Source organism: Xenopus laevis, chromosome 1L (genome assembly GCF_017654675.1).
Source record: "Xenopus laevis strain J_2021 chromosome 1L, Xenopus_laevis_v10.1, whole genome shotgun sequence".
NCBI lineage: Eukaryota > Metazoa > Chordata > Amphibia > Anura > Pipidae > Xenopus > Xenopus laevis.
The window spans coordinates 160,519,042-160,534,599 of NC_054371.1; the positions used below are offsets into that span (position 1 = coordinate 160,519,042).

The 15,558-nt window shown below is 37.3% G+C and overlaps 1 protein-coding gene across 2 annotated transcripts in view; it reads left to right on the forward strand.

Moving 5' to 3' along the window:
- The window catches only part of LOC108715734 (unconventional myosin-XVIIIb), a 292,122-nt gene that overhangs the window by 258,892 nt on the left and 17,672 nt on the right, over nucleotides 1–15,558 (forward strand). For both annotated transcript variants that reach the window (XM_041566121.1, XM_018261163.2), the window contains 2 exons: nucleotides 5,551–5,684; nucleotides 12,756–12,920. In XM_041566121.1, coding sequence (XP_041422055.1) covers nucleotides 5,551–5,684; nucleotides 12,756–12,920 — 299 coding nt within the window. The remainder of the gene's footprint in view (nucleotides 1–5,550; nucleotides 5,685–12,755; nucleotides 12,921–15,558) is intronic.

Consider the following 15,558-nt stretch of genomic DNA (forward strand, 5'->3'; position numbering starts at 1 on the left):
CATAAGGCAGGGGTGCAATGAGGCTGTAACCACAAATATATATTTAAGACATTGAGCATTTTGTGCATACAGTTATAAAAAATGCCTTATCCTTTAAATAAAGCATCAAGTACGTTGCAGGTAAAATTTAGTTCCTGAGCACAATGCATAATGAAGCAATAAAATTCTTAATGAATCAGATGCAATTTGAGGGTAGGACTGGCCAGATATGGGATGACTTTGACGTAGTTAGCCAGCTTAAATATATTGCAATATATGGACAAATAATCCCTGTTTTGTTTAAAGCAGGGATCCCCATCCTTTTGAACCTATGAGCAACATTCAGAAGTAAAAGGAGTTGGAGAGCAACACAATCATGAAAAATGTTCTTGGGTTGCCATATAAGTGCTGTGATTTGCCATTTGGTAGCCCCTATGAGGATTGTAAACCTACACTGAGGCTTTGTTTGACACCTGGTTTTTATACAACCAAAACTTGTCTCCAAGCCTGGAATTCAAAAATAAGTTCCTGCTTTGAGGCCACTGGGAGCAACAAACAAAAGGGTTGCATTTTTTAGTAGCTGTATGCAAAAAAAAAATGTCTCAATGTCTTAAATATATTAATAATAGGTTGAGTGCAGAGGACCTCTTGTGTTGGAATACTTTGAGTGGTTCAAGCATATTCATTTTCAGTGAGGAGCAACACTGAGCACTAACACCCATCTGAATCGTTAATGCCTGATGAACTTGCATGTAAGGATTAATGGTTTGTTCTTTTATTTTTTAGCATGTGTAATAAATTATTCAAGGTGAAATGACTGGTAACTACTCAGTCCTAATTGAAGTTGCTGGAAACAGTAGAACGTTGTGTACTTGTACAATCACCCATAAAATATGACTCTATTTGGAAAGACCAGTCATTTTTGGTCACAGATATGTGACTGTCTGTGCACAGGTCTGATCTAGCTGTTCATCTAAATTCAGCCTGTCTGATCAAAGGTTCTCATGAGCCAACACCTTACCATAATAAAACCTGACTTTCCATGTATCTAAATCCAGAAGCTGCAGGGGAAATAAACCAGTGTGTGGATGTTTAAAAAGCAATTGTAGAATGGGATATAGAGATCATTTCCCTTTTTCAGTTGAATATCCCTTGTTACAATTTCATAAGCAGTGCAATACAGTTATTTATAGCCTGATATATGCATTTATCCTATTCAGTACCGTGTGCCACGTCTGTATTCTACCATTTACATTGTTGTTAAAAAGAATATCTTTCTATATATAATCACAGCATTGTAGCTTCCAGAGGAGCTCGCCGCTAACACCAGCACAACATGTTGCTGACAACAATGTTCCACTGTCACTTTAGTTTGTAATGATGAAAAGCTTTAAGAGGCAGAACCGGGAAAAGCAGCATTATATTACATAGAAAAAACCTCTGTAAGTGTATTTCAGCCAAGACACTTTGATAAATAACCCTTTTTTGTTCGTAGATATGCTTCTCTTGGCTAACGCTCTACTTTCTTGGAAAAGATCTGATCTAAAGACATTTTGGAAAATATTAATTTCATTACCAATTAGTATGTCGGATATTTTTTCTGATTTTAAATGAGTACCTTCTTCTTTGCATAATTGTACAATTTCAATTTTATAATAACAATTGTGATACATCTAACACCATTTAAAAGCTGTACTGTATGTACATGTTATCCAGAATACTTGGGGTTTTCCAGATAACGAATCTTTCTGTAATTTGCATCTTCATACCTTAAGTCTAATAGTAAATAATTGAAACATTAAATCAACATAATAGGCTGGTTGTGCGTCCAGAAATAATTATATCTTAGTTTGGATCAATTAAAATTACTGTTTTATTATTACAGATAAAAAATGGAATTCATTTTTAAAATCCTTTTTGTTTGGATACAGTAGAGTCTATGGGAGACAATCTTCCCATAATTTGGGGCTTTCCAGATAACAAATACCATACCTGTAATGTAACACAGAATTGTTTGCATTGCTCAGGAAAGTTGCAAACCACCATGTTTAGTTAACGTTGCACCCTGCCCCATGCTGCGCACTCTAGCACTTGTAGCATGGGATTTTATAAATAAGCCTCTTTATAGAATAAATACACTTTGCCAAAATATGTATGGTGTGAACTATGAAAAGAAGGGAACAATGGGTTCTCTTTGGAGGATCAACTATAATCTTCTGTGATATAAATAATGTCAACTTCGGAATCCTTTCTTATTGAATGGGATCAAAAAATAACAGAAGCTTGAGTTCTAGGCAGAGGTCAGGGCAGGCAACAGACAGCCTCTAGTTTGAGTTCTAGGCAGAGGTCAGGGCAACAGACAGCAGAAATCCATAAAACAGGCAGAGGTCAGAATCAAGAGATCAGTCAGGTAGCTAGCTTTGATGTGGGGAACTGAAAAGTGTGTTATTTGGCATGAAACTATTGCTGTTGCTGTGTGGAGTGCATGTCTGAGCTTCAAGAAGTTCATCTGGGCACCAGAGAACCCAGGACAGAACTTGAGATGCCATACATTTTAGCTTGTAATACAAATCAAATATACCTCCTGTTTTTTTTCTATATCCACATACACTATATTGCTAAATAATTCTGTTATTGAGATTACCTGCTCCAAAAAAACACATTTCTCTGATTCTACTAGCCTCATGGACCTGTTTCACTTTAATATCCTGGCAATTCCATTATACCAGTCAATATCTGCTTAATTATTATTAATCCCCCCTGATTAAAGCGAGACTGACACATCACTCGTGTGAAGCTTTTCTGGCAGTTACTCCTCCATTAGTAACCAAGGGACCCTGGTAGGTGAAGCTGAAATAGGAGTTGCTGCAAAATAATGACAGATATAACAGATCATGTGATGTTCACCATGATTACTAAAAGGACAATGGACTGGACTCTATTGATTGCAGATAAATATGGATGAAGGAGTTTATTCTTCTCCTCATTCCTCTATTACCTGGCAGTTGTGTTTCTCTGTTAGACCATCAAGGGAAATATTGCAGTGGTGCCCACATATTAAACAGGAATAATAATATATAGAAAATATATATAAAAAGCATCTGAATTTTTGCCTACTGCTTGCTTATTCAAGTTTGCCATTCCCTTCAAGGCAGTTTACTTAACAGTATTAGGGCTTCTGTTATTTACTGTGACAATCTGTTGGTTGTGGTTCCCTGGGCTGTCACTACATGCACCACAAATCATTTCTCACCCTGTCACCTTTGAGATGGCAATTTTACAGCTGGCAGCTTTAATCATGTTAAATGTGCAAGGTGCACTTTATTGTATGTGTGCATTTCACAATTTCCAGTTCATCACACTAGGGATGTAGCAAACAGTTGTGTTTGCTACTCTGTAGGACATAAGAAATTATTTATACGTTCAGTTGGTATGTTGCTTCAGTTATATGTAATATTCATCAGACATTTGCATTGAGCTTTAGAAATTGTCACCAGTCTTTTCACTTCAGCTGGAAACAAACTTTTCAGGGCGACGACAAAAACATGAAATCAGAATGGCTTCCAGCTCTTCCCGCTAACTTTCCTAGAAATTGCATTTTCACTTATAACACAGGGGTGCCCCATTCTCATAGCACTGCAACAGAGAATTACCAGTTGCTCGAGTATTTTTCTACGTAAGTGTATGTGTTATATTAGTCCCCTGTTGGAAAAGGTAAAAATAACTTTCTGGCATCTCACACAGTTGAACAATTTCTTGCACTGTGTAATTTTATTTATTTTTCTTTCTAAATAACTGCCCACTCACCTATTTGTGGATATAGTGTAGTGTAGTATAGAATATTTTCCCAACGTGGGGCATTGTAATACAGAGGAATGAATGCATAAATCCAGAGCTTTGTGTACATTTTCTGCATTATTGATGAAGGAGGCAGAATTAGACATTAGAGAAAACAAGGTTAAATGCTACTCTGAGTCTACTTAAGAAAAAGCAAAAAGAAAAGACCCAAATAGACAATGGAGCCCATTTGTCTAGAAAAGTTGTAGGTGTATGGATGCATTTATAGTGCACCACACATTTTATAAACACATGTAACACATTTGCTAAACACTTAGCTCTCTAACTTTCTGCTAAAGTATTGCTTGTTTGCTTATTCTGTATAACCTCTAAACTAATACAGGAATGAAGTAGGGATCTTATTTGCAAAGAGCACTAGCACAGAACTACTTTGCTAAACATTCAACTGGTGGTTGGTAAAGTGATGTAAAGTGGCCTTCCTCTTTGTAAACAATGTACTAAGCAATTTAAAGGGGAACTCCGGCTTCCAAACCAAAATCTGATAAAGAGGCCCACATAACACAGAAACCCCTAATATATCCATCCCAGTTACCTGTTTCTTCAATAAATAAATGCCATTTTCTATACTGAAATCCAGCTGTTTAACAGTTCTTCTCTTTCTGCATCATTTGAAATCCTGGCAGGGAAGAAGGGACTAAACACTGATGTTACAAATTGTAACATCTACAGCTTACAGACATCATGCAGGAACTACATAACCCACAATGCATTGCACTGGGATGCACCTTTCCTTATTGAAATTACAAATGTGCAGGGAATTGTGGGGTTTGGAGGATGCAGTCTAAGGACAGTTGGCTGCTGATACAATGTAACAGTAGTCAGCCAGCTCAGCAAAGTAGTCAGATAGATGAGCAGAAGAGCATAGGGCTAGGCTTAAGGAACTGTCAGATACCATTCAAAATTATGAAAAGTCTGCATATTTTCTATTTTATTTATATTGCAAAGTTGCTTGAAATTATGTTTACTTGTTATGTTTTTGTGGAGTTCTCCTTCAAGAAAGCACTAAGGCTAGGGCCATACCATACGGATATTGGCCAGAAACATTACCCCCGCTCAGGTGCAGGCACAAGTGGCAAATTTCTTTACCAAAATGCGAGATTTTAGATTTCACACCGAAATGCGTGATTTTGCATTTAACGCCAAAATCCATTGAGTCTGCCTGCACCCAAGTGGAGTTTATGATTGTGGGTTTAGGCAGCACAGCAAAAGAGGAGCAATGGGGAAAAGGATTCTTGGCCTGTGGTTTTTCCATAGACCAAGATCTGTATGGTGTGGCCCTAGCCTAATATTACAACCTAACCTGATGCAAGACCAAGGTGCAGAGCTAAAGTATCTGTAATCTGGAAGAGCTCTAACATGTTACACTGGGGGTACATTGTTACATACCTGTAGTTAAGTTGAGTTGAAAAAAGACCAAAGTTCACCCCCTCCATATGAAACCCAGTATTCATACATACATACACACACTCACTCACATCGACCCCTCCATACACTCACATAAACTATATATACTAATATCTATACTAATTGTAGATTGATTTTAATACCACAAATATCATAAAAGACACTTTAACTTCCCACAAATCTGGCCTTATTCTGCAAATCGAATGAAAAAAATCAAAATCATTTGTATACAGGGAGGAAATATACAGTATTTACATGACTCTGCCTCTCTGCTATTCAAGTTTTGATATGCACTGTTGCTATTTGCAGGAGACACAGGTTTATGAACTCTCGGCCATGAGGCAGACATTGCAAGCTGATCTTGAGACATCAATCAGACGTATTGCAGATCTTCAGGCTGCCCTAGAAGAGGTTGAATCCAGTGATGACAGTGACACTGAAAGGTAAAGTTTTACTATGCAGGAAAATGCAGTCTTAATTAACATTTACACTTAATAAACTGTCCATTTAGAAGTGTTTTTTCCAACTTTTCTTTTCGCCATTTGTTTGCTTTGTGTATTTATTCTCCACTTTCATTTTTGTCTTCATTTTATCTCATTTTCACCTTTACTCTACCCATCTTGTTCTTTTTTTATATTCAGTATAGGTATGGGACCCATTATCCAGAATCCTTGGGTTTTCCAGATAATGGATCTTTCCATAATTTGGATCTTCATACCTTAAGTCTACAAGAAAATCTGTAAACATTAAATAAACCCAATAGGCTGGCTTTGTTTCCATTAAAGAGATCCTGGTACCAGAAATTAAACTCTTTTGACATCTATCATAATATTGCCTTTGAAAACTGCTTATAACTTTGCCATAAAGTATTTGCACAATGCATTTACATTACCTTTTACATTATCCATGTTCCTGTATGAGGGGGCTGCCCTATTTGTGCAGCAGGAGACAACTGACAGGCTGAGATGGGACAGTCAGGTTGGCAAAACAGTCAGGTTTAGAAACTTCAACTAACAATAACTTACATAAACAAACCTCCCAGCAAAAAATGATCAAACAATCATTACTTATAGGTACATTTTAATGTACATTCATATATTAAAATGTAGTTTTTTAGTGTCAGTGTCACTGCAAGGATTAATTATATCTTAGTTGGAATGAATGGACGATGAGACCTATGAATTACTAAGGAATGTAAAATACTTACAATTTGTTAGCCGATTAAAACAATTCTTTCTAGGGCACTTTTCACACTGCAGACAATGGCCTCCAGAAGACAGATTAAAGATGTTCAATAAATTGCTCACTGCCTCAATAAAAGCCCTCTGTTTGCATGCCAAATTTCATTTATTGCACAATCTGCTCTGAGTTCTATTTACTGAGAGCAATGTCAGGCAGTAACCATGCTGCAGAACTTTATCAATATGACTGTCTGTTTGAACTCTGTTTCCATTGGCTTTCCTGTGCACATTCTCTTTAGAGTCGAACAGAATAGAACTGGCACATTATATAATATCCCTATACAGAGCTCAGCCAGGTGTATTCTGGGACTCATAACCACTATAACACTTGTCAGACAGATTTCTGAACTTGGTCATGCTCATTCCCCCATATGTAACAAAATGCACAGGTTACTGCTCCTAGGCAAACAGTACCTTTTATTACATACACCCTCACTCCTTTACTTCTTATTGCGGCTTAGTTTTGAAAGTTAATTCAGTGAGTCTTAAGCTTTGTATTTGCTTTATTATTGTATCCTTTGAACTTCCTAAGTAGTTTTTAGTAGATGTTTGGGTATCTTTATTCCACATATACCTTTTGGATATCATTCATGAATAGAGGGCTAATCTAAGTGGCATCTGTGCCTTTTAGAAAATCATTGAGCATTCTTATGAGAATGTAGTTGCTCTAAATAATTATTATTTATTACTGACAAATTACTAAATTTTGTGTACCGTAAATGGTCCACAGAGTGATGGGACCCAAGGAATAGCCTTGTAATATACCTTGCACTTGCTCTCAATCTGCCTGAAGAGTGAATAAAGAACTGTAAAGAGCTAAGAACAGTGTCAATGGTCATATCTAAAAGCATGTTTAATATTTACATATTTAACGAGTATTCTAGGAAATGACGTCAGCGCTAGAGAATCGTTCCTTAATGCAAAGAGGTAAATGAGACAAGCAATAATAATAAGATTGTGAGTAGAAATACTGAAACATCAGAAATAAAACCTTTTTTTTACATCTATAATAACATTGTTTTTGCATGTTGTTTGCATGTTATTTCTAATTTTGCCATAAAAGTATTTGCCCTATGCTTTTACATTGCCTATCTGATCCCCCATGTTCCTCTATGAGGGGGCTGCCTAATGTGTGCAGGAGTAGTCCTTTAGCATTAGAAACCATAACCAACAGATTGAGAAGGGACAGTTGAGTTGGCAAAACAGTCAGGTTCTTAACTTCAACTAACAATTACTTACAAATGCAGCTCTATCAGAGAAAAGTGAGAAAAGTAGGTAACTTTTAATGTACATTAATATTTAGAAGAGAAGTTTTTTTAGTGCCAGTGTTCCTTTAAGCAGCGGTTAGAATACTAAATAGAATACTAGAGAGAATATAAATGTAATGAGCATAAATATGAATAGGATTTGAAGGTTAGTGACAACAGATTTTATGCTCAATGGTAGTGGTAGTTAGTGTTGGGATTTGCAGATAAGTGTTGTCATGGATATTCTACTATTGGAAAAAAATGCCAAAGAATAAAGCTCAACCTTAAACCATTATAATCATGCATGAAACTTTCCTCAACATTGGAACTCATCATATTTAATTAGCCTACAAGTCATGTTATCTGACAGCAGCTCAAGAGAGCAGTGCGTTACTGACACATAAAGACCTTGGTTATGAAACACATCAGAGTGCATTAGTTTTGCTCTGTGCCAGTGACACTTTGCTCTGCTCTCTTTATAAGCTGGAAAATGGCTGTATGTGAAGGATTCAAAAGAGCTTTACTGAGAGATTAATGTTACCCTATTGTACCTATTAATTGCAAGTTCACAAGGACACACAACTGAGCACACATTAATGCAAGTCACAAAGCTATCTCATGCTCTTTCACAACTTGTGGTGAACACACATGTCCCTTTGTGGATTGTCCCCCTGAATGCTAAAACTGTGCGCATAATTGTGAGTTGCACAAATTCCCCCCTTCATGGCCCACCTGTGTAACACATAAGAAAAAAAAAAAATTCCCGTTTTTAACTTAACTTTCAAAAAATAATAATAATACTTACTGTCACTCTGCTTTTTTATTGGTCTGTTAATCACCAAACATGCAAGACATTGGCTGGAGAGGAGATGACTACTGCAACAATTTTTTGATTGAAATCTATAGTCAGGGCCAGCAATGCAGAAAATAACAAGTGAAAGTCTTATGCTTCTTTCAGTAATCATGACATGGCCAGATAGCATTAAAATTATGGAAAAGTTTGGGCAATCATTTGCATGTATTGTCACCAAGCCTTGCGTGAAAACCCAAATGTTTATCTTATACAGGGCTGTATTTAGGTCCGATGCCACCCTAGGCATCGGACCTAAACACGCCCCTTACATCGTGCGTGTGACATCAACGCGTCGTGTGCATGATGTCACATCCGTGCAATTCTTCGGGCCCCCCTACTCCTCCAGCTCTGTCACTGGATTTCCATATTTAATATAAATATGCCCCTGATCTTATACAGGTATGGGATTTATGGAAAGGCCATCTCCCATAGACTATATTATCCAATTACATCAATTTTTTAAAAAGGATTTCCTTTTTCTTTATAATAATAAAACAGTACCTTGGACTTGGTCCCCTTTCATTAACTCAAGGGATGAAAAAATAATTATGCCTCTTTATAGGTCCCTGGTAAGGCCTCATCTGGAGTATGCAGTGCAGTTTTGGACTCCAGTCTTTAAGAGAGATATAAATGAGCTGGAGAGAGTGCAGAGATGTGCAACTAAATTGGTTAGAGGGATGGAAGACTTAAATTATGAGGGTAGACAAAGTCAATGTTTGGGTTGTTTTCTCTGGGAAAAAAGGCGCTTGCGACGGGACATGATTACACTTTACAAGTACATTAGGACATTATAGACAAATAGCAGGGGACCTTTTTACCCATAAAGTGGATCAGCGTACCAGAGGCCACCCCTTCAGACAAGAAGAAAAGAACTTTCATTTGAAGCAACGTAGGGGGTTCTTCACAGTGAGGACAGCGAGGTTGTGGAATGCACTGCCGGGTGATGTTGTGATGGCTGATTCAGTTAATGCCTTTAAGAATGGCTTGGATGATTTCTTGGACAGACATAATATCAAAGGCTATTGTGATACTAAAGATGGCCATACATGGAGAGATCCTCTCGTTTGGCGATGTCGCCAAACGAGCGGATCTCCCTCGGATATGCCCACCTTGAGGTGGGCAATATCAGGCTGATCCGATCGTGGGCCCTAGGGCCCAACGATCGGATCCTAGCGAACGCGCGGACGGATTGCAGGATTGCATCAACGAACAGATGCGGCCGCGATCCAATGGGATTTTTAGTCCCATCCGATCGAGATCTGGCCGACTTTCGGCCACATCTCGATCGGGGAAGCCCGTTGGGGGCCCCCATACATGGGCCAATAAGCTGCCGACTCGGTCTGTCGGCAGCTTTTATCGGCCAGTGTATGGCCACCTTTACTCTATAGTTATAGGTGATGGTATTGAAGGTATTTTTTATTATCCAGACCTCGTTATAAAGCAAACCTATTATTTTATTGTCAGTATATATCATTTATGTGAGTATAGAGGGGTGTGTATGGATGCTGGGTTTTCATTTGGAGGGGTTGGACTTGTTGGACTTTGTCTTTTTTCAACCCTATTTAACTATGTAACTATGTAACTATCTGGAAACCCCCAGGTCCTGAGCATTCTGGATAACAGGTCCCTTACCTGTAGTACTTTCCACAGTCTATTTCATTAGGAGATTAAACGTTGAGTTAACTTGTTAGGGGCAGATTCACTAAAGGACAAAGTTGCTAATGCTAGTGACAATTCACCCGCAGGGACATCGCCAAACCACTAACAATCGCAATCGTGAGTTCGCTAGCGAAAGAGACTGTCCCTAGTGTTCGTTTGCACTCTATCGCTAGGCGACTTTTCGCTCTGGCTAAAGGTCGTTACTCTGCAAATTCAGTAAAGTGCGAATTTTACTGAATGTTCCCTCTTTTGCCAGAGTTGACTTCGCCACCTCAGACCAGGCGAAGTGCTAAAAAAAAGATAGATCTTCCTTAATCTTCTGCCACTTACATTATATCCTGTGTTTCCCAAAAAAGCATTGAAGTTCCAAAAACTCTTGGTGACTTTTCATTTTTTGAAGTAACAGACTTTTTTTGGGTAACCGGTTTTCTCCAGACATTTCATAACATATGGAACATTCATTTTACAGTGGGCTCATGTGTAGGGCATTATATTTACTCTCTTGTCTTTATTAAGGTTCCCTGGACATTTGTAATAAAAAGTGGTAACTTCAAGCGAATTTTTGCTAGGCACAAACCAACGCTAGCGAATCTTCGCTATGAAATGTTTGCACTGCTGAAGTAATGCTAACGAAAAGTTGCAGTGTTCGGCGTCCAGGGCGCAACTTCACATATTAGTGAATTAGCGTAGTGGTAGCGAATTTCCACCTGGCGAACTGGTGCGATGTGTGTGAAGCGGTCACTGGCGACAATTCGCCCTTTAGTGAATCTGCCCCTTAGCGTGATGTAGAGAGTGATATTCTAAGACAATTTGCAATTGGTTTTCATTTTTTATTAATTGTGCTTTTGAGTTTTTAGCTTATTATTCAGCAGCTCTCCAGTTTGCAGTTTCAGCAATCAGGTTGCTAGGGTCCAAATTACTTAAAGGTGACCACCCCTTTAACACAATGAAAAAATATAATTCTATGTTGTATCTTGGTCTATTTTTTTCCTTGCCTAGGGAATCTGTTTTTCTGATAGGCTTATAAAGGTGACTTTTATATTGTTATGTTTTAAGTAAATGTCTAACCTACTATACAAATAATTTCCAGGCCTGTTGTATGTAGGCTGGCTATAAGGTCAACTAGAATGGTTCTACAACATTGTGTCTTGGTAAACAGCCATAAATCAGACAAATGGAAAAGATGAACCATGAACATGAACACAATGAATAACATTCTGAAGTCCATTCATACTGAATCATAATGACGGAATTCGCTTAGAGTGATTGTCACTTTGATTACATTCTACATGACAGAATGCTTATGTTCCAGATAAGATACTCTTTTCCAAATACAAAATTCATAACAGGTATCAGTATAGAATATTGCAGGGCTGCCATTCTAAAGGATTCAATCACGAGATAAAATTACATCTTACACAGACATGTGTAAAGTGACTACATTTGTGTGCGGGAAGAACATGCACCTTATTTAAAATATAGACATACATAAGGTTTTGTTTTAAATTTTAGTTTTGTTAATTTTGCAATATAGCCAAATGGGTAAAAGAAATAGTGGTATGTATGACTTGGGGGTATAGAGGTGGTTTCTTACTCCCTAAGCCCACGTAGGCAATACGTCTAGAATGCCATCTCCCCTGAGTTGCACAAGCCAGGTACAACAGAAGAGGCACTACCTCAATCACCCCTATAGGCTCATTTTTAATTTGTAGGGGAATCCCATAGAATTCTAGTCCTCTGTTATCATAACAACATGAAATACAAATTTTTTAACCTGACCGATCAATTTCCTGACAGATGTCGGCCAAAAAATCGTAAGATGTTCGATCACTCCAATCCCACTAAACGCACAATAATTTCAAAGGATTGGTCGGACTTCGCTAAAATCGGCCGTTTGGCAAGTGAAATCTTCGCGTCTATGGGGACCTTTAGTATGATGTAGGCATTGATATTTTAAAACACTTTGTAACTGGTTGTCTTGCTACAAGCTTCCCTTGGCAGACTTATCACACACAAAATGTCTTACTGAGCTTTCCTCAGCAGACTTATCGCATACAGGGATAGCTGAGCTTCCCTTGACAGACTTCTGAGAGGAACATCAGCTGGGGGACCCTGTTGACTTATTGCATTTGGACAAAAGAGTTGCGCGTGTAAAAATTGTCGCGCGTCAAAATTATTTAGATGCCATTTGACTTTAATGCATTTGGACTAAAGAGTAGCGTGTATAAAAATTGTCACTCGTGTCAAAATTGTTGCACATCAAAATAATCACGAATTTCTTGGCGAAGCAAAACGGGACAGATTCGCCCATCACTAATTTTAACTTTTTTTAAAATGTTTAAAGGCATTGTTGAAAGAAAACTCTTAAACTACGCATAATTGAATTTTGATAAATATGCCTCCCCATCTTGTAAACATTAGTAGGAAAATGAAAAAGAGATATTGTAGATCTGACCTTGTTTTTCTTTAAGAATGCTTTGTTTCTAAAAGCTGACATTTTTTTTTTACTTCTAGGGATAACCAGTCTACCATTGGCTCTGTAATGAGCATGGGGCAGACAGAAAGTGTCCGATCCTGGGTGAATTCATCAGCTAGCTGGGCATCACCTACTGGAGGAAGTGTTGATGGTCGCATGTCAAGACAGTCAGCATCTGATACTCAGAGCCTTCACAGTTTAAGGTAAAAAAAATAATTATATATTCAGCATTTCTGGTCTTCAACGGTGGACCATCACTTCATTGATGAAGAATAAGCTGTTGTCTTCAGCTACCAAAGGCTTTCTTAAATGGGTTGTTCACCTTTAAATTAAGTTTTAAGGTGATATAGAGAGTGATATTCTGAGACAATTTGCAATTGGTGTTTTCACTTTTTATTATTTGTGGTTTTTGAGTTATTAAACTTTTAATTCAGCAGCTCTCCAGTTTGTAATTTTAGCAATCTGGTTGCTAGGGTCCAAACTATCCTAGCATGCATGCATTGATTTGAATGGGAGGCTGGACTATGAACAGGAGAGGGACCGAATAGAAAGATGAGTAATAAAAAGTGTCAATAACAATAAATGTGTTGCCTTTCAGAGCATCTGTTTTTTAGATGGAGTCAGTGATCCTATTTGAAAAATGGAGTCAGAAGGAGAAAACAAATCATTATATACATATAATAATGAAAAAATGAAAGCCAATTGAAAAGTTTCTTAGAAATGGCCGTTCTAGAACATATTAAAAGTTAACTTAAAGGTGGATCACCCATTTAAATTCCTTTTAAACCAATGATTGCATCCCTGAGCCTCTGACTATCTATTCTGATCAGACATAATAGGAATTCATACCCGCTCTCTATATGAGTAAGGTAATGGCACAGGCAATTTCCAAAATATTAAACTTTTCTCAGCTTCAAAAAAATGTGACGATTTATTCCAATAGTTATGGAAGTTTTTTTTCTCTTTACTTAAACTGCTTTAATAATCAAAGAGAAATGTTAAAAGGAACATTAGCAACAAAGGGTTGCACAGGCAGTGAGTACTCTGCATGGAATGCTAACATTTATAGTCTCCTTTGAGATAAAAAGAAAATAACAGATTTTATCCAACCATCAAGTCTATATTGCCAGTTTTTATTAGCATTATTATTATTTTAATTTGCTGTTTAAACTATGCATATTTCACTGCAGCAACAAGCTCAGCAGCCTTGCTTGTGTTTCATACAGAAGATCACACAGGGCAGCAGTGTTCTGAGCAAAAGTCGGAGAAATATGTTAGAAAGGAATTTTGATGGAAAACTGTAACTGCTTCTCTTGTAGTTTTGTCATGTTTAGTCCAAGGACAATAAAAGGTGATATGAATAGTTCACGTTTACAGGCAATACAATGACCTGACAAATGCCTTTTTTGTGAACAGATACAACTTGTAGATGTTTGCCTTACCAGAGGTAAATAAAGAAAGACACTTCAATAAGAAAACAAACGGCCACTAGATTAAAAGTCTTCTTCAGCTTTGCCTTTTAAAATGCAGGTCTCTCCGCATCTGCCTGTTTGCAAAAGATTCCAAGGATAAATAGTTAATGGCCATTCCCCATATTGCCGGTTATTATATCATTCCAACATAACACTCCAGATGAGCCATGTAATTATTAAAGAGCAATATTAATGCAATCCTTAATAGATCCATATTATATGATATATTTTCTTTCTTTCTTTTAAATATTAAAGGGCTTGTTTACCTTTAAAATAATGTTTAGGATGATGTAGAAAGTACTATTTTGAGACAATTAGGGGGTTATTTACTAAACTCCAATTTTTTTTGTGAAAAAATTGTGTTTTTTAGTATAAAAGCAGAATTTAAAAAAAACACACATTTTTCGCAATTTATTATACCCCGAGGATGGAAAAAAAGGGTGAATCCAAAAATCCGGCATCTCAGACCTGCCGAGGTTGCATATAAACCAATGGGAGAAATCCCTTAAATTTTTTAATCTGCGCAATAATCTAAAGTTATCGGGGTTTTGTGGCAAAAATCCGAAAAAATCTTGAGTTTTCGTTGGAAATTCCAAAAAATTAATAAAATTCTGATTTTTTCACCCAAACAAAATTTTCGGAAAAGTGTATTGATAGATACAGAGAAAAAAGACCGTACGGATTTGGTCTGAGTTTTTTTCATATAATATTGAGATAAATTTGGACTTTGATAAATGGGCCTCCATGTTTTCCTTTGAATTATATGTGGTTTTTAATGTTTTAGCTTTCTCTTCAGCAGCTCCCCAGTTTGGAATGTTAACAGCTATCTGGTTGTTAGGGCCCAAATTAGCCTAGCAACATGGCAGTGGTTTGAATAGGGGACTGGTCTATGAATACGAGAGGAACTAAATAGAACTAAATAGAAAGATGAGTCAGTGACCCCCATTTGAAAGGTGGAAACAGTCAGAAGAGGAAAGCAAGTCATACAAAAATGATTAAAAAAAAGAAGACCAATTGCAAAGTGGAGAGAACTGGCCATTGTACAACATACTAAAAACTAACTAAAAGGCAGCCTCTGCTAAAGGAAATGACTGATGCCTGCACTGCCTTATATAAAGTTAATTTTGAAAGTGTGCTTAACAAATGCTTTCTTTTTTTTATCACTGGAAAATCACCATAAATTTCTATCCAGGGAGCAGAAATCAAGAGAGGCTTCATGGACGCTTAGAGTAATTTGTGAAGCCTGAAATGCAATTCCTCTGCTGACAAATGTCTACTGTTGAGCTGAAAAGTAACTGCAATCACATGCTATTTACGCTTTGGTTTGCTCAACTATAAGCAGCCTCCATGTTCAGTTTTAGCTTCCAGA